The sequence below is a fragment of the Anas acuta genome, chromosome 24 (assembly GCF_963932015.1).
Source record: "Anas acuta chromosome 24, bAnaAcu1.1, whole genome shotgun sequence".
NCBI lineage: Eukaryota > Metazoa > Chordata > Aves > Anseriformes > Anatidae > Anas > Anas acuta.
The window spans coordinates 4834649-4852257 of record NC_089002.1 but is presented as its reverse complement, the minus strand read 5'-3'; the positions used below and the strand labels follow the sequence as shown (position 1 = coordinate 4852257).

The 17609-nt window shown below is 52.5% G+C and overlaps 1 protein-coding gene across 16 annotated transcripts in view; it reads right to left on the bottom strand.

Annotated features, from left to right (window-relative positions):
* The window catches only part of PPP1R12B (protein phosphatase 1 regulatory subunit 12B), a 111864-nt gene that overhangs the window by 12824 nt on the left and 81431 nt on the right, over positions 1-17609 (bottom strand). For 11 of the 16 annotated variants that reach the window (XM_068660148.1, XM_068660153.1, XM_068660155.1 and 8 more), the window contains 4 exons: positions 2196-2212; positions 1558-1711; positions 907-1011; positions 581-634 (listed from right to left, as the gene is read on the bottom strand). In XM_068660148.1, the coding sequence (XP_068516249.1) occupies positions 581-634; positions 907-1011; positions 1558-1711; positions 2196-2212 (330 nt within the window). Of the gene's footprint in view, positions 1-580; positions 635-906; positions 1012-1557; positions 1712-2195; positions 2213-14311; positions 14874-17609 lie in introns of those variants that run through there. The other 5 variants (XM_068660149.1, XM_068660154.1, XM_068660158.1 and 2 more) reach the window with 2 other exon arrangements.

The window sequence follows — 17609 nt, the reverse complement described above, 5'->3', positions numbered from 1 at the left end:
GAAATGACAGGACAAAGCCTCAAGGAAGGCAGTTCAAATTCAGCACTGCCTGTGCCTGGTGTGTGGACTACAGACCTCCCCGAGCCCCTTCTGACCTGGCTGAAGGTCATTTAGGGTAGAGACAGCCACACGCTGCAAGGTCAGCTTAGCTTGCTGCAATAAAGCTGACTGCTCAGTTAGGAGGAAGGAGCATTCAGACGGTCAGATTTCCAGTATAATCGTCAGACAGACACCCAGCTGCTGTTGTGCTTTGCTCCCCTCTCTGCCCTGAAACTTTATTTACAAGGAATAATAATATTTTAAAGCATAATGGACCAACAGCCCCGTAGGACCATGCACCACTATTTGTTGGTCTGTAGCTTCCTGTAACAAAGGAATGAGACCAGAACGTGGCTGATCTGCAAAGAGAGCAGGGAAGTCGCAGGCGTTGAAAAGGTCAGAACACAATTATCACTGTGAACTGCTCTGCAAGGCAAAAATATAACTTATCTTTTAATTAACACTTTCCTTCAAGAAATTGCTATGCCTTGCAGAGGAATTCAAGGCAAGGATCGCGACTCAGAAGAAAGCAGACACATACCCTTTTCTCCATCTCCAGCATGCTAGACCGGTCAGAAGTTTTCTCCTGTTTCTGCTATGTAAATTAAAAATAGAAAGCTATTAACACTGAGAGGATTTCATAGGATGCTGTACAAAGGCCTAGATAGCCTACAGAAGCACTTGCCCAAAGAAGCAGTCCTTAGAGAATCACTCACACCACTCTTATTTCTGCAAAATATACAAGTCCCCTCTGTAGCACCCTCCTTCCCATGAGCTAAACAAATCCCTCCCTGCACTGAAACACGTGGTGGCTTGTCATGGACCAGTGCTCAGTTCCTCTAGTCCAGGAGTTGGTTTCTGCCTTACCTGGGCTGCTTTTTCCAACTTCGATTTGATGTCAGCCAACTCAAGCTGGGCTTCTTGCAGTTTTGACTTCAGCTTTTGATTTTCAGACAGGGCACTTTCATATAACTGAAATATGAACCAAATATTTCAATCAACCAGGCTGCTCTTAGGCCAGTGCACAGACCCAGCTCTGCCACGCCACTCCACGAGTCCCAGCACTGGGCAGAGGCAGCTGCGGGGTTTGCATCGCTCCATACTATTAGCTTTCAAGGATTATGTTGAAAGTTTCAGAAAAAAAAATAATCTGGAGTGTTAGAGCAGCAAAAAATAATTCTGTTGGGTATGTATACTTGGGTCATGCTGGCAGTGCTCAGCAACATCTTTTCTTGCTCCTTCACACATCCCTCCCAACATTTTTCCAGCCTCATTCCTTACTCCTCCTTCCCAGATATCTGACTTTGCATGGTGTCCTTTCACCCCTTGTCCTTTTTTGACCCTCTGAAGAGCTGTGGCATTTGAAAAAGGCTACAGTCATTTCCAAAGGCAATGGAAACAGAAAACGAAAAGAAATTGTTTTTCTCTTTCATGCCAAAGACTCTCAGTGCAGGTTTCTGCAGCAACAGGCAGCTTCTAAGGTGCATGCACTGACAATAATCCACCTGAAAATCCTACCTTTTTATAGTCCCTGTTACTCTCCTCTTCTGCTCTGCTGCTGAGGGCAGCTAACCGGTTCTCCCTCCGGGTGTAGGCACTGGAGCGGCTGGAGGCACGATCGCTGTAGGAGGAGGAGTCACTGGCAGGAGTAGGGTTTGTAGCTGCTTCCAACCTAAAATGCAAAGAGGATCTAGCACCATGGAGCAGGGACCGTGTCGGGACTGCCTGTCTGAGCCTGCCAGGCTGGGGCTCGGGGCTGTGCACAGGCGCTGGGACTGCTGAGCACGCTCCTGCCGCAGCGCAGTGCCCGAGGGCAGGGAGCAGCAGCACCGAAACAAGTGGGAAAAGTCCAGTGGGTATCAGCCCCAGCCCCAACAGGGCAGTAACTTCCCGTGCATCTCCCATCTGCATGGTGGGAATGGGCTCCGTTGCTAACGGGGCACAGAGGGTTTGTCTCTCTTTGTATCTGGTAATTTGGGGAGTGAAGGCTGGGAGCAAGCTGGCCCAACAGCTCTGCTACGGTAAGTTCCGAATGGCCAGAAGCAGCTTCAGCTTATGCTATTGGTTTGAAGTGCTGGGAAGCCCTGAAGCCATAGAAAAAAGTACCACTGATAAATATTAAATAGAAAAAAAAATCCAAGAAACAAAACTCTTACCTGGAAAGTCTTTCATGCTGAAAGGAGAAGGGGAGAAAAAGAAAGAAAAATTGAATTAATAACCAGAAGAATTGACAGTTCAATTCAAGAATCGCAGAGCTACCACGTAGCAGCAGTTTCCTACCTCTGACACAAGCAGCAAGCTCACAACAAGCTACACAGCGCTACCTCCCACGCCCAAACTGCGATTCACCAATTCCTGCCTGAATTTCAATTGCTTCTGCTGCTCTGAAGTACTTCAGATTTAATTTCTTTCCTTAACCTAAAAACTACTGAACCTTGAACTTCAAATCCTAGTTTACGGAATTGAAATCCATTCCTTGGACCAAAACTAATCTATTGTTTCCTTTTTGAATCAAATAATTCTTCTCGATTTTGACCGCTGTCCTATGCACGATGCGGGTGAGTGATTTATGGACCAGAAGCACTGAGCTCTTGGCGCATTCACGTTGGATGTCTGAAAACCACAAACCGTTTTTCCTCTCCATGGGCAGACACCTCCCCTACCAAGGAGAGCTTCACGACAGCCAGGGGAACACAGCAGAGCTGCCCGAGGAAGGGAGAGGAGCTCTCAGCAGCCAAAATATTCGTCACACTGCTTGTAGTGTGCCTCGGGTTCTGCTTTCCCCATCGACACCCCAGTGGCCGCGGTGCAGCTCTCAGCTCCGTCGTTGCTCGTACACCAAATCTGACCTGGGCCAACTAATGCACAGGGGAGGTTACAGAAGAGTTTTGCTTGGCACTGTAACACGCTACAGGGCCTGGTTGTGGTAAACCGCAGTTTTTAATGGGGTTTTCTGGACTGGCCAGCTTTCTCCTCCAAATGCCAAAGCCAACCAGCAATAGCACAGGTGTCCCGCAGGATGCACCACCCTGATCTAGCGCTTCCTTCCTGCAAGTTTCTCCGTCTGGCAGATGTTTACTCAAACCCGAGGGGCAGTCTGACACTTTTTCAGTCTCTTCAACTGGAAATTGAGCCCGACGTGCCGCTACCAGTGTTATTAGCAATGCTGTTTCTGCAAGCGAGCACAAACCACCTGCCAGTGCTACCAGCTATTTCCCTACAGCCTTTTTAAGAAGCGAACACAAGAAGAAGGACATTGCAAGGGAGGAGAGGGGCCAGGGCTGTCACCTCACAGCACAGAGGTGCCCCTCATATCGAGCCGGAACCTCCTGGGCTTCCGTCTGTGCCCGCTGCCTCTCGTCCTGTCGCTGGGCACAACCACAGAGCCCGGCTCCATCCTGCCGACACCTCCCCTCAGCCATTTATCCCCATGGACGGGGCTCCCCTCAGCCTCTCCTCCAGGCTGAGCAGCCCCAGCTCCCTCGGCCTGTCCCAGGGGTGCCCCAGACCCCAGTCCCCCCAACTTGTCAGGATGCAGGAATGTGGTGACACTCTGTGTGCTCCAAGTCGTTTTGTTTTTAAGTCATCCTACCCTAATAAAACCCTGATCCCAGATTCCAGGAAGGAGCCTCCCGATGGGGCCTGCCATTGGGGCCGCCTGGAGGGCCGCCCTCCCTGGGATGCCACTGTTGGAGCCACACCAAGGCCGTGACCGAAGCAGCCCAACACGTTCAACGCCTCATTCAAGCACATTTCAAGCTGAAGCTGCTAAACCCGAAGCTCAAAAGGGACGAGCAAACCCCGCTGTTAATTAGCACACCCTCCCTAGAGCTGTAGCAGCCAGTCTGGGTGCTGGCACAGGCCCAGAGCCATGACAGTGGGCCCAGCCCTGGGCTCCTTCACTGGCTCTAACCCCTCTCCATGCAGGACAGCACAAAGTTTTCTTTGTATCAAGATTCCCCGTTTTCAGCCACCAATGTGTTGGCCGAGGTCTCTGAGGTCTTTTGGCAGCAGAGCTCCTCACACTTGCCTCGTTAAGACCTTGGTTGCCCCAGCCTGAGGCCTGGCAGCTCCCCTGAAATTTCGGCCCGGTGACCCGGGCTCCATGGTTCAGTGGGAGGGGGAATTGGGAAGTGATTAACAAGCCTCTTGCTGGAAGTTATTTGTGCACTTTCTGCTAATCCCTTTCAGTGACAACTCCCCTTACAATGACAAACGGCTCGACAAGTAATCCACTTAATATCAAGCTTGCATTTATTTCAACAAACACACCTGCTAATGGATTTGAACAGAGCTGGGGGAAGTCCACACGTGGCGGGGCAAGGCGATGTGAAAACCGAGCAAGAAAAGCCAAACCTAAGCAGGTTCCCAAGCAAGTCTGTGCACTTCCAGCAGGAGGAAAACGTCATTTTTGTCTTTTTTTTTCAAATAAGAAACAAATAATCTCCAGAGGCAGAGACAGCAGGGGTGTGCTTCTGCTAAGGAGGGGTGGGGTAAGACAGGAATCATTTTAAATACCAAAGGAAAAAAATAACAAAGCAGGGCCTAGTTTATTGGATTGGAAAACCTCCCTGTGATGGACACTGGGAAGAATTATTTCAGGTTGCAACTGTCCCTGTCTCTCCATGGGGAGGGAGACACCAGTTAGGACCAGGGGACCCGCAGGCCCCACTCCTGCCAATGCCAGGATGAGCACATCGTGGCTTCCCTCCTACACTCTCCACCCCAGCACTGGGCACCTCTGGGGTTTTTGAGCCCAAAGCTGGATTTTTTATCTTTCCGCAGAGTCTGCTCTGCTTTGCCCTCGCAGCTGCTGAAGGTGCCGCCCTGCACCATGGCATCCCAAAGGGACGCAGGCATCGCACGGTGCCAAGTTATGGGAAATGTTTGCAGTCACAGTGCTTGGGAAAAGTCCGCGTCCTTCCCTCACCCTTCAATTTTCGGGTGCCTCTCACCATGTTGTTTCAGTTAAGTGGTATTTTTGTGACAAGGATGATTAAGCTGAGAGGAACTGGATGAAGCCTGGGTCTGGGAACAAGACATTATAGCCTCTGCTGGAAATAGCCCTGCTCTAATGGAAGGTGCAAAGCAGTTTTCATCAGCAGATTATTCCTCTGCTTGCTGTTACCTTCAGGGAAGGAAGGGATATTTATTTTATTTTAAATCAGTTTCTCGCTCAATATTTTCTTGAGTTTTGCATGGAGGCCAGTGCTGGTATTGAAAGTAGGAGCTTATCCTGTTCATTTTTTTTTAAATTATGATAGAAGAGGGAAAAAAAAAAAGCCTGAATGAGAAATAAAAAAAAGTTCCACTTTTCAGCTACAGAAAAGGCTCCAAGTAAAAAGGGTGACATGAAAAGCAGCAGTTCTGAGCACAAAGACAGGCTTTGAAGCCTGAGGAAATGAGTCAAACAAAATGATGACCGAGATCTTGTGCACTTGGGACGCGCTTGTGCTGCTGGAGAGGTACCTGGCAGGGGAACCGTGAGCTCTGCATGCAAACACTGGAGTATGTGCCTAGCTGAGACAGCCCTGTTATTTGCTCACACACAGACAAATGTCCTCAGAGGCCACTGGGACATCACATCGGCGACATTTCCAACAGAAAGCAGCTTCCTTCCAGCCCCATTCTGCCCTGCTGCTGGCCACAGAGCCCTTGGAAACCTTTGCTGTGCTTCCAGCTGCACCTGCATGGTCATCTCAGTGATCACTGCTCCTCCACTGACTGCCTCTTCTTTAAAACCACTAAATATGCCACTTCTACTTCTGCAGCATCAGCTCTCTCACCGTGTGGTGTATTTAAGCAATGAAGAAGGACGTGTCTGCTCGGAGATCCTGTCCCAGAGCTTCAAACTCTGAGGTCAGAGTCAGAAGGTGAAGGGCAAAGCTCTCCCTGCAACATTTCTTGAAATAGAAGTTGGGGTAAACACAGGGAAATTGGAGCCAAGACCACCAAAGGACAAACGTGCACTGACACGCTGCAAGACAGGGCTTTTTCTTCCTGATTAGTCTTGACTGAACACCCTACAACCTGCTCAGGTTAAGGACGGGATGCTGAGAGATGGCTGCACCACCCCTAGGAACGCAGCGCTCTTTGTTTGCTTTCTTTTTTTTCCTGGCAAATCTGGAACTGTGCTCTCAGCGTTGCCCGGACTGCTTTATTTCCCTCGGGACCAGGAGTTTGACTAGAAACGGCAGCCACGGAAGCATGGGGTTGTGAAATCCTCCTTCTCACAACCTAAACAGGGTCACAGCGTTTCAGGGGGTGGGGGGGAGGAGGACCCCGGGGAGCAGCGAGGAGCCAGAAGCGGTTGCCCTGGTTCGGAAAGCAGCACGCCTTCCCCTCCTGGCAGCCAGCACCGAGCCCAGGCCCCGGCGCCCTGCTGAGAGCACCGAGCCCTAAACATGGAAGTGTAATTTAAGGGGTAATTTAAAAGCACAGAAAGCTCGTGGGCATGCCTCTCGTTTCTGGTAACCCCTCGCTCCTGGACCTCTCATGGAAGGAGGCTGGGTGTCCTGTGTCTCCCCCAAACTTGCCCTTCACCTGCCAGGTCTCCTCTTCTTTCCTTGCGGCCGTTCACCTCGCAGCCTAGGTGGTGGCAGAGGGCAGCAAAGGGGGGTTGGTTATTTCTGCAAGCCTCCCAGACAGGGTCAGAGCTGACTTGGCCAAGCTGGGCTGGCAAAACATGGGATATGTGAGATAGGACCTGAGAACAAGGACAAACAGCATCATACCAGGCTGATTTCCCCTGCACACCTTTCTCCTGCCCCCTGTTCTGCAGGCACCGGCCATGGCTTTACTCCTCCAGACCCCTTGCGATGCTGCAAAGTGCCAGGAGCACCCTCGGGACTGGATTTTAGAAACGCGCTCAGACTGTGGAAGGCAGGAGCCTTCCCTTCGAAGCTCAGAAGCTTTTACAGCTGTTGGAAGTTCAGGAAAGTATAATTAGAACCAAGTTCCTCGTGGAAGGTTTAGATAAAATGAAGCCCTGAAAGGCAGCGCCAAGAGGGGGATCAGCCACTTCTCTTGCCAAGTCAGAAATTGGCCTAATTGCTTCCAATCGCATTCCTCTGTGGCTAGGATCAGACCCAGCAAAGGGAGAGAAAGCCTACTATTTACATTGTTTCCAAAAAAAAAAAAGGAAAATAGATGCTTTGGGAACATTTTATGCTTCTTTATCTCCAATTGGCCAACCTTAGGAAAATCTGCTCTATTTTAAGATAGTTCTCAAGGAGTTTAGTTTGGGGTGTTTTGCTTCCGAGATCCCCACCAACACCCCTGCCAACGAACCACCATTTAACGAGATCCTAGAGCGCAGCTCCAGCCCTGCTCTCCGCCCCCTTCTTAATCAGGAGAGGAAGTTTTATGAACCTCTCCAATTTTGTTCTTGCGTTGGCAACTGTCCCCCTGTTTGTTTTAGAAAATAAATACGAAACAAAGCCAGCTGCTTGTGGGGCCGCTTCGTTCCCTCTTGGACGCAAAGCCACCAGGGATGCTGCAGGAAGCTGGGTGCTGTGGCTGTGCTGGTGCGGGCACTTGGCACGGCAGCTGCAGGGACAACATCTCCAGTGCCCCGTGCTGCTGCTGCAGCTCCCAAATCTCCCTGGAGCTGTGCAAAAGCTGAGCTGGAAGGGGGACAGGCGATGAGGGCGGCTGCTGGCTCCACGTGCAGACCCCAGCCCCATCTCGGCCGGGTGCAGCTCGCAGCGGGGCTCCCCTCGATGCGCCCATCCAGCTGGGTACTGGCAGGGCAATGAGCTCGGAAAGTTTTCCACTGGGTGCAGAACACAAGATCTGTTTTGAACGCTGCTTTTGTTACTTCTTTTTTTTTTTTCTGAGGTCATTGCCTCCCTTGGAAAGCTGCTCTGCTGACCTGAGAGCTGTGCTTTGCTCCAGCTTCCTGCTAGCTGCAGCTGAGCTGATGGATCCTGCTCCCTTCCCGCTAACGCTCGCGTTTGTGCAAACGCAAGGATTACAAAATCCCATCGATATGATTAATAATCCAGCGTAGCCAAACCACCTCCAGCTAACCTCCAGCTCCCCAAAGCCCGACGCAAAGTATGTTTTCACAAACTATAAATCAATAGGCTTTGCCTAATAAAAGCTGCCATTACCGAAGCATGATATTAGAAGATCCTCCAAGATGAAATAGTGGCTTTGGCAGCTGGCTGAGACGGATCGCATCGTTCACAGCACGGACAACGCGCGTTTAATCAGAAACAAATACACACGGCCGCGGCGGACTGACGACCGCATCTCCCACAACCCCAAACACATCGAAACGTTTTGCAGCCTTCCAACATTTGTGCGCCTGCCAGCCCCGTGCCTCAGTTCCCCGCGCCTCCCTCACGTGGCCCGCTGGCTCTGCAGCAGCTGCAGTTTATTACCAGGGTCTCTGGGGGATAAAGCTCTCCATGTAAAACGTCAGGCTGGATTGTATTTTAATTTCGGGAAGGCCACAATTCAGAAACCTGGGCTCGCTGCTCTTATTTTTCCTTCTTTTTTTAAGGGATCAAATTTTATTGGTGAAAAATTTCATTTCACAAAGCGACGCGAGCTTAGACAAAGCTCTCCAGACGTGAGGCAACAAAAGCTGAACGGCCAAGTGACCCACGAGGAGAAAGAAGATCGCTGCTCCCAAATTTCTTCGGTGTGAGACTGCCACAGGGCTGCAGGCAACAGCTTCTGCCTTGCCCCTGCAAACGCTCCCCTGGGACGCTCCCAGGTGTTATCATCGGGTGTTTAAATACCAATTAGGGGAGCAGCCAGGATCCAGCTGCCTCAAACCAACCTGCCGACGTCTTGGCACGAAGCGTGCGCCGACGAAGCCTGCTGAACACCTCCGTCCTGCAGCCACATAGCATTCCCGTGACACCGCTCCAGCCGTGGGGAGTGCTCGCATGGAAAAGCCATCAGGGCTGCTGCGGGTATGCCGAGCTGTCTGTGCCACGCTGAGCACCCTGGGCTGTCGGAGTTAAGGCTCTTTGTGCTGTCTCTCTCTCCCTCCTCATTTGTTTCAGGCTAAAATAGCTCCAGACCAGCTGCCAGGCAGGGATCTGAACCCAAATCTGTTTGGGGACGTCTGCTCCAAAGATTTTGTTTCTATTGAACTGCAGGAGTAACCTCAGCAATTTGGGGTCATTAAAAAAACAAAACGAAAACACACACAAACAACTCCTTGGAAAAAAAAACAAAACCCAAAAAACTCCTTGGAAAAAAAACAACAACCAAGCAACCAATCAACCAACAGAAACCCTACAAAAAGCAAACCAAAATGCAAACAGCTCCCCAGTGTTTTTATCTGACCACCAGTTGCGACTCCAGTGCGGTGGAAATCTGCGAGCACACGGCACAAAGCTGCCTGGAAGGGTACAGGTACGCTGCTGGTGCCCTGGGGACGTGATGGGGCCGAGCTCTGTCTCTCCTAGCCCTGTTTTCTCTGGGTTTGTAGTCCCTTCATGGCAAACACAGCTATAATAGGTTCCTGCAACTGCAGTAACCGCTGGTTTCCAGTTCGGTTTGAAGTGGTTTCCTGCCCACGGTTTCCACCCGCTCTCCCATCGCTTCCCTTGGCCACCCGGTCCCACCCCGTGGTACCTCCCTGTCCCGGCTCTGCCAGCGTGCCCGGCCGGGTGGCTGGACCATGGGCTGAGCCACGTCACACATCTCCTCCTCCTCCTCACCCCTTGGGTATCGCAGGCTCATTCCCTGCTCCATCCCTCGGAGGTGCCAAGCGATGGCGCAGGGCTGCGAGCGGCTCCCCTCGGAGCCCAGCCGCCCTCTCCAGGCACCTGGCGCTGCCTGGGCAGCAGTGGGAAGTTTGAAACGTGGTCCCCGTGCTTTTTTCTCTAAGACCAGTCACCAGCACGCCTAAAACAGCCAGACCACGACACAAGCCAGGTCCCAGGGGGATCTCAACACTGCGTGTGAAACCGCGTCCTGCAGGCCCAGCCCTAGCGCTCCGTGAGGATCCTCTGCAGGAGCAGCACAGCACTGCACAGGAGAAAACGAGCAGATAATGTTATTTTGATAACAGCAGGGTTTCACCCACCCTAGAAAACGCGGCAGGGCTGGGGCACAGGAACAAGCAGAGGTCCGTGAGCGTTCAGACCACTCGGTAGTTAACAGGCTGCCTGCTCTGTCCCTGGGAAGCGAGGGGGGTTGGAGAGGAAAGTTTAGCCACAGGGCCACCAGCTGGGTGAGCCTCTTGCTCCGCGGGTCACAGCATGTGCCCTGGCCCATTTTATTTATACCCAGGGATGCGGCCAGGGACAGCAGAGAGCTGTCTGGCCACTGAGTCACAGCAGAGAACAGCGAACCGGGGGTGCCCGGGGGATGGCCAGACGTTCCTGATACACTGCCAGATATGGCCATTTAGAGAGGAAAACAACAAAATACAGAACAAACAGAACCCGGAATGATTTCTTAAAGATACCCATCTAAGGAATACGATGCTTGAGGAATAACCACTGATCAGACCAAGGAACAAGTCAGGGTGAGGAGGAACACGGCCTGAAGTTAATTGCATTGAAGTTTGAGCTCCAGCATCCCACTTTTTTGCTGGCTAACGGAGAGGATGCAGCAGCTTCTTCAGACACCGTGCGGCCAGTCAGCAACCCCAACATTAGAAAGAAAAAGTCCTGAGACAACTTCCTTGACCTGATTTCAATTTCTGTAGCATCGTTTTTATCACAACCAGCACGAGTCCAAGCCACCAGATGGCAAGCCAAGAAGATATGGGTTCCTGGAGCAATGTTTCCAGCACACCCTTTATGTTCGAACGCGGCTGCAGCAGCAGCGCAGTGATTCACACAGGTCTAAGTAACGTGAGAATAAACCTGTTACCATTAACATCTGAAACAAGACCAAACTTGTTGCAAAACCACTCAACAGAGCGCAAACTGACCGTCAGACACACTTATTCAGAGCTCTGCGAAGGCTGTAATCTGAGCAGGCATTTCTACCAGCGCCTCAATGCTCCTGGACATCGCTCCGTGATTAAAAGCCGTCTGGTTTGGCCGCGTTACCAGACCTCTAAGATTTTATGCCATTATTTATGTGTTAATACCCAAAACATGCTGGTTTTATTTGCACACCAAGCATCTGCAGCTCAAATGGCTAATGCTTTTGTGCGTTCGCTTTTCTTCCTTGAAGATTTGCTTTGGATTCTGGACATGTGTCCACATCAAAATCACACCCGGGTGGGAAGCATCCGAGCAGCGATTGCCATGGCAGCAGAATGACCGCGGGCCGGATCTGGAGGCCAGCTAACACATGGCGGTTTGGAAAGTTGCTTTGAGTATTACTCTCAAGTGACTTGGTGAAAACATACGGCCCGTTCGAGGTGCTCCTGCATCCCAGATCCCACTGAGCGCGGCTCCTGCAGCCCCTCCAAGGAAAGGCAGGACAAAATCAATGGGTACGGACAATGGAGCACCCTTAACACTTCATTGCTGAGAGTCTGCTGCCAAAAATGCTGCTGCAAAGCTCAAGGAACAAGCAGGGAAGGTGGCTTAATGAGGGAGCAACCCAGCAGCAGACGGGAAAAGCCTTCTACTGGACCTTCAGGCATGGCCAGGACCAACACTGACTCTCCAGCCTCTCGAGAGGCGAGTGGCAAGCATCAAGTGATGACAGCCAAGGTGCAGCCCAGCACATGCAGGGGGCTGGCAGCTTGGGATGACAGGACAGGGAGCACTCCTCCAAAGGAAGGGAGGCAGGGAACGGCTGAGAAGTTGCCCTTAAAATCTGTGCCGTGAGCCGGGAGCGTGCACTGAGCGTGCATCTCCTCCAGCTTTCATCTTCCTAACCTGTAGCACCCGGGGAAACACAAGGGTTGTGGAGTACCAAGGCACGGAGAGGCGAACTGAAACACAAGTACAGGACACTTCCTACAAAAAGAACTGGCCCAGCATAAACAAGGTCTTTAAAAGATAAATAAACAAAAAGCGTTCCTCCCTTTCACCTGGTAAAACACACCCAGGGTGATCTGACAGGATGTAATTACACGTCCCTGTAATTGCAGGCTGTGCCATCTCGACACAGAAATGAGGTACCGCAGCTTGACGAGGTTTGAGGGCAACACGATGGTGCTGACCTTGCCCCAGGGCACGCTGCAGAATTTCCTCGGTGTGCCTTTTGCTGGTGCCCTGCCGTGTTTGAGAATATCGCCCTTGTGTGACGTGCAGCGGCTCCCTGCAAAGCGCTCACCCTCCTCGGCTGTGCTGTCGTGGAGATCCCATCAGTGAAAGGTGGGAGAAGCCCACACAACTTGATCCTAACACCTAAGTAGGAATGCTGCAAAGAGCAGCGGGGCATGCCATAGGAAAGCGCTCTGCAAATGCCATCTGCACGCAGCTCTTTGCCTTAATAAGACGTCCTCTGGGCTGCCTGGTTCTCCGCAAGGTTTCCATGTCTGTCCCACGGGCGCAGCCGCTGCCTCCTCTGTTCCGGCACCCCTGCTTGGATGTTGAGCACCACAGGTCTGCGGGTATCGGTCTCAGCTGGATGGAATCTAAAAAGCTCCGAGATCTCACACTCCCGCCTGTTTTAGTGAGGGCTGCCAGCCTTGTGGGCACGGGGGTGAAAGGGGGACACGCACAATCATGGGGCAAATCCGTAAGAAAACGCACTTAATTCTTGTTCTTGTTCATGGCAGAATTACATCATCTTGGGGATCAGACTGCCCGAGTTAACCCTTTGCTTTGGTTTGAGCTAAACCCTTCCAAGGCATCGGCATTTCCCCAGCCCTGACACACCGGGACAGGTTCCTACAGCCACCCGTGAGCCAACGAGCCTGCGGCACGGCTTCTCCCACAGCGATGCTCCGGTGCTATGTCCAGCACCATTAACACTGCAAGAATAAGCAAGGCTTCCTTGCTCACCAGAATCACAAGGGACCAAGGAAAACTCTTCGCCAGGTTCTCCCTTTCCCACCCTGCACCTGGGAACTCCCACAGCTCGACACCGTAGCCCCCCAGAGCCCGTCACTACTTGCATCAACACCACTAGGCACGCGCCATGCAAGCGAATACGGCAGTCAGAGCTCGTGTGAGATGTTTGTCACGTTTATGTGCTGGATCAGGAGGGAAAAATGAGTCAGTGTGTACGCAGAACAGGGCTGATTTAAAAAAATAAAAAAACAACACTTGGTTTCTGAGAGAAATTAAAATGTTTCTCAGTTGTATGCCGTGACTGAGAACCTGTTTCCCACCTCCTGTGAAGCTGCTTAGCGATGCTGGGTCAGTTCACTGGGGATGCTGGGTGAGCTGGTGCAGGAACCCCGCCGGGCAGAGGGAACGGGCAGGGAGCACCTCCAGCTCCCCAGAGAGCTGCCCCGGCTGCAGGCAGGACCGAAGCACCGAGCTCTTCTCCTGGCAGCAGGGAAGGTGCCGAGGCTGCAGCTTCCACTACGGCCACGGCAGCGGGCTGACCCCCTGCAGATTTAGGGCTGTGCCTTTCCCAGACCCAGACCTGTCGCTACGAAGGAGCAGACCCCGCGAATCTGATGTGAGCAAACAGCAGCGCTCGGCTTCATTTAATGCTTGCATCTAAAATTAGTCTGCCTTTTTCAAACTAATTCCTCCAGGCTTTGACGCTGGCATGATAACACTGCTTGACTGCAAAGAGGCTGCCCTACAACCAGCGGGGCTGGGAGCTTCCCGAGAGCTAACACCAACGCTGTCACAAGGTGTTCCCACTCTCAAACACCTCCTTAGATCAGGGCACCACCCCAGTTCAGGGAGGACGAGACAGCTCTCTCAGCCTGCCAGCCCGTCCGTAACAGGTGGTTTTCTTTTTGTGTTGTGGAAATTCTTAAACGATGCCACGGTTCACAGCAGCCCCGAGGCTTAAAACCCCACTGGAGATCAAACCCCGTTGTGCCAGCAATATCAGAAGCACTGATGGGAAGAGCGCAGCTTAACAAGCTGCTCAGGTTTTGCCTCGTTTTCATCTGAGATGTTTTCTTGTAGCACCAGGCTGCTGGAGAGGGATGTCTCTGCCCACGGTGAGCAGGGCAGGGGGGCAGCTGCCATCACACAGCCCCCCGCAGCCAGCAGCGCAAATCATCGCAGCACGAGGGCTCCAGGAATTTGCAGCTTTCTTAAAACCTGTTGCTACCAGAGGCACCTTCCCAAGTTTCATTTAAACGATCCTCTTTCCCAAACAAACCCCAGACACAGGTCTGCAAGGGCAAGACAACAAACCACCACCACCGCCTCCGCTCACCGAGCGGGTCTCCCTGCAATACAGAAAGGAAAAGGCTGCTTACTCTGAGTGTCTTTGCAATCGGGGAAGGAGAGGATGGGGGCGAATCTGACTGAGCCTTCCTGCTTCGAGTATATTCCTTACTCCTGGTGTACAGGGACGACATGGCCTCGCAGGCTGGGTAGCTTTGAGGAGGAATAAAAGTCTTGCCTTCCTGTCGCTCTACAGCGCTGGGCAGGTCCTTCTTCCAAGGTCAGAACAAACTAATTAAACTATTCACAGCTCTGGTAATTAAACCCCGCTGTTTAGGGTGTATAATTTTAGGCATTAATCTGCTGCAGAGAGAGCTGAGGCTCCGCAACGTCTCTTGTCCAGGCAGAAGAGGCAGTGTCAGGGACGCGGTGCGATCCGGCGCCGTGCCACCCTCACCGTCCGGGCCCCGTCCCGCGATCTCCACAAAAGGGCATTTCCTCGCGTCCGTGCCGCGCGACCAGGAGGCTTTCCCCCCCCCAAAACGGGAGGAGGAAAAATCTCCCGCCTCAAGAGGAAGAGCCAGAGAAAAGGCTGAGTTTATCTAGAGACACGAAGCTTTTGCGAAAAAAAAGAAAAAAAGAAAAAAACACAACAAAAACCTGTTTTACTCCCGAGCGCTGCTGCGAGCTCTCTGCCGTAACCGCGCGGAGCTGCATGCTTTAAGTGAAACGCGAAAGCATAAATCAGGAACAAACACTGGTTTGGAAAGGGGCAGTCCAGATGAAGTTGTGTTTTGTTCCGTCCTCCTCCTCCCGGGCGCCTTTACCCACGCGCACGCTTCTCCCTTCCCTCCCCGCTGCCTCTGACATTCCAGATCCTTACTCGCGCAGCCAGGAATGCTGGAGGGCGGCCAGCAGCAGCGATTCACTTTCAGCTTGGGATTTGGGCTGCCACTTGTAGGGAAAAAAGGAAAAAAAAAAAGAAGAAGAGAAACAGGACAAAAAGTAAAAAAAACTCCTAAGCTCCCAAGGCCTGGCAGGCTGAGAGCTGGGGGTCGGAGGCGAAGCGGCTGCACTTTGCAAAGCTGAAATTCCAGCCGCCAGCCTCAGCACGCATGTTGTGGCTGTGACAAAGGGAGATATTTCAAAGGACACGGAGCAGTTCATACCATTAAAGGGAGTACACATTCATGCAGCACAACAGGATTTTTGTTGTTTGCTCAGCAGCCTGTTTGGAGCTGCGAGAAGGCGACACTTCGCCTGCGTAATGGACGCGCTCGGCCCAGCTTCTGGGATCGAGGAGGAGGGGAGAGGAGCTTGGAGGAGAGGAGGGGTGGGGAGGGCAGGCACCTCTCTCTCAGCAAACCTCCAGCGAGCTCTGCTGTAACGCTGCCTCCCTGGGCAGCCACCAGACGTTAGCAGCGTCTCCAGAGGCAAGGCTGCCTGCAGGAAAGGCGAGCGGGAGGCTCTCGGGTCCCAGCGAAGCACGCAGAGAGTTCGATGGAAAAACGCACGGGAAACGTGCCCCCAGCCACACAGCGGTGAGCTGATTTAATAGCTCCCAGACGCTAAATACAAGAGTGGAGCGCAGCAAGTGTAAGGTTGCAAAAGCCTCTGGGTTTCTTCGCTGGCAAGGTGTCAGCCCCAGTACCTGGAGGGGTGAGCTCAGCACCCGAACCAGCCCTGCTCGGGCAGCGCTGACGAAGCGGTGCCACGCGGCAGGGTTTGGTGTGACCTGGACATGCTTCCAGCCACCCAAACCAGCCCCTGCCCAAACAGCGTGCCCGGAGTTCACCCACCTGCAGGCCACATTCTGCTCCGGCTCCACAGGTCGCTTTAATCACAAAATATTTCATAGTAAGTACAAAAGAATAGCTACATAGAACTCCTTAGCAAATATTACTACAGTCACGGATCTGTTGGTTGGAAGCACTGCCCTGTTTTTGCAGGGTGATCGTGTGATTTCACTGACACCCACAGTCGGGGCACGGTGCTTGGCCCAGCTGTGTGAATGCCTCCTGCAGCCAGCACTGCCCGGGAGAAGCCTTGCAGCATCGCTGCGTGACCGCAGAGAAGGAAATGCGGCTGTGGGACCGCTGGTCTCGGGGAAAGCCACTTCCAGGTCAGGTTTCTGCTTGATACCTCAGCATGAGAAAGGAGGGGATTCGTTATTCACTGGCTGCAGGAAGGAAAAAAGTTTGGAGGGGTCGAATTCTCCTTGGAAATAGTTCTGCATTCCCTTTGGAAGGTATGGAAATGAAGTCCAGACACAGGAGAAGGCAGGGACAGGCTCCCTGCTGCTCAAGGAGGCTGGGGCAGGACCTTGATCTTTCCAGCCTCCATCTGTTGCGCTCATCACCCCCAGCCTGCAGCTCTCGGAGCAGCAGCAAGGAGGTAACCTTGGGCACTGAGTGCACATTTATAGCCCTCGCACACACGGCCTGTCCTTTCGCGCCGCTCTCGGTTTCTGGGGTTTCAAAACAGTACGAGGAATTGAAACTGGGCTAACCCGTGTGGCGAGCGGCACAGCCGTGTCTCAATCACGATCACAAGGCTGCCAGAGCCCGGCTTAGTCACCGAGGTGGAGCTGAACAAGTCCAGCTCGCCCCTTTTTGCTTCCCCTCCAGCCCTACGTGACCCTGTGCCGCAGCCCTCGGGAGCCACGTTCGTGCCGAGGGGCAGGAAAGCTCCAAAATCAACGCTGACATCAAGAATTCACAGCTTGAGCCTCACGCCAAAACAAAAAGCGAGCTTTCTCTTCCCTCCTAATTAAAAGTTAATTAGTCATCCAGTGCAGATGCCTCACAGATTGACAAAACGCATCTTGGTGGACAAGAGCTCGTTTTAAAGAGAAGGGCGAGCATGAGAAATAGCATCCTGGCGAGGCAGGAGGAAAGCAGCAAATGAGATGCAATACGGCAAAACACGGCGGGTTTCAGCGCTGTTTCAACAAAGGTGCCCAATTTCGGGGTTTCTCCCTTTCAAGTTTTCCCCTGTGCAAGTCTGCAACCTGATCTTCCTTCGCAGCTCGCGTGTCCTCACATCCCCACGGCTCGGAGATTCAAGGTCACGGCTGAGATCTGAGGGCTCCTGTCAGGATATTCCTCAGTATGCAACACCAGCCTGCGCTGGGCTGGAGATGCGGCGCTGCTTATTCTGCACCAGAGTCTTTCTGCAGCTCCCAGGAATAATAATGAGCAATATTCACACAAACCCCAGCACGAGACTTTGCGCCCGCCCTACCTTCAGGTTGAACCGTGTTTGTGGGCAACGTCGCTCTCAGGTTTTGTCTCAACTTGGGGTAAAGCAGCACAAATCTCTGCTCTGCTCTGAGCAATGGTGATTATGAGCGCTTTTCAGACATTCGTCCTTCGAGGTAGCCATCCTCAC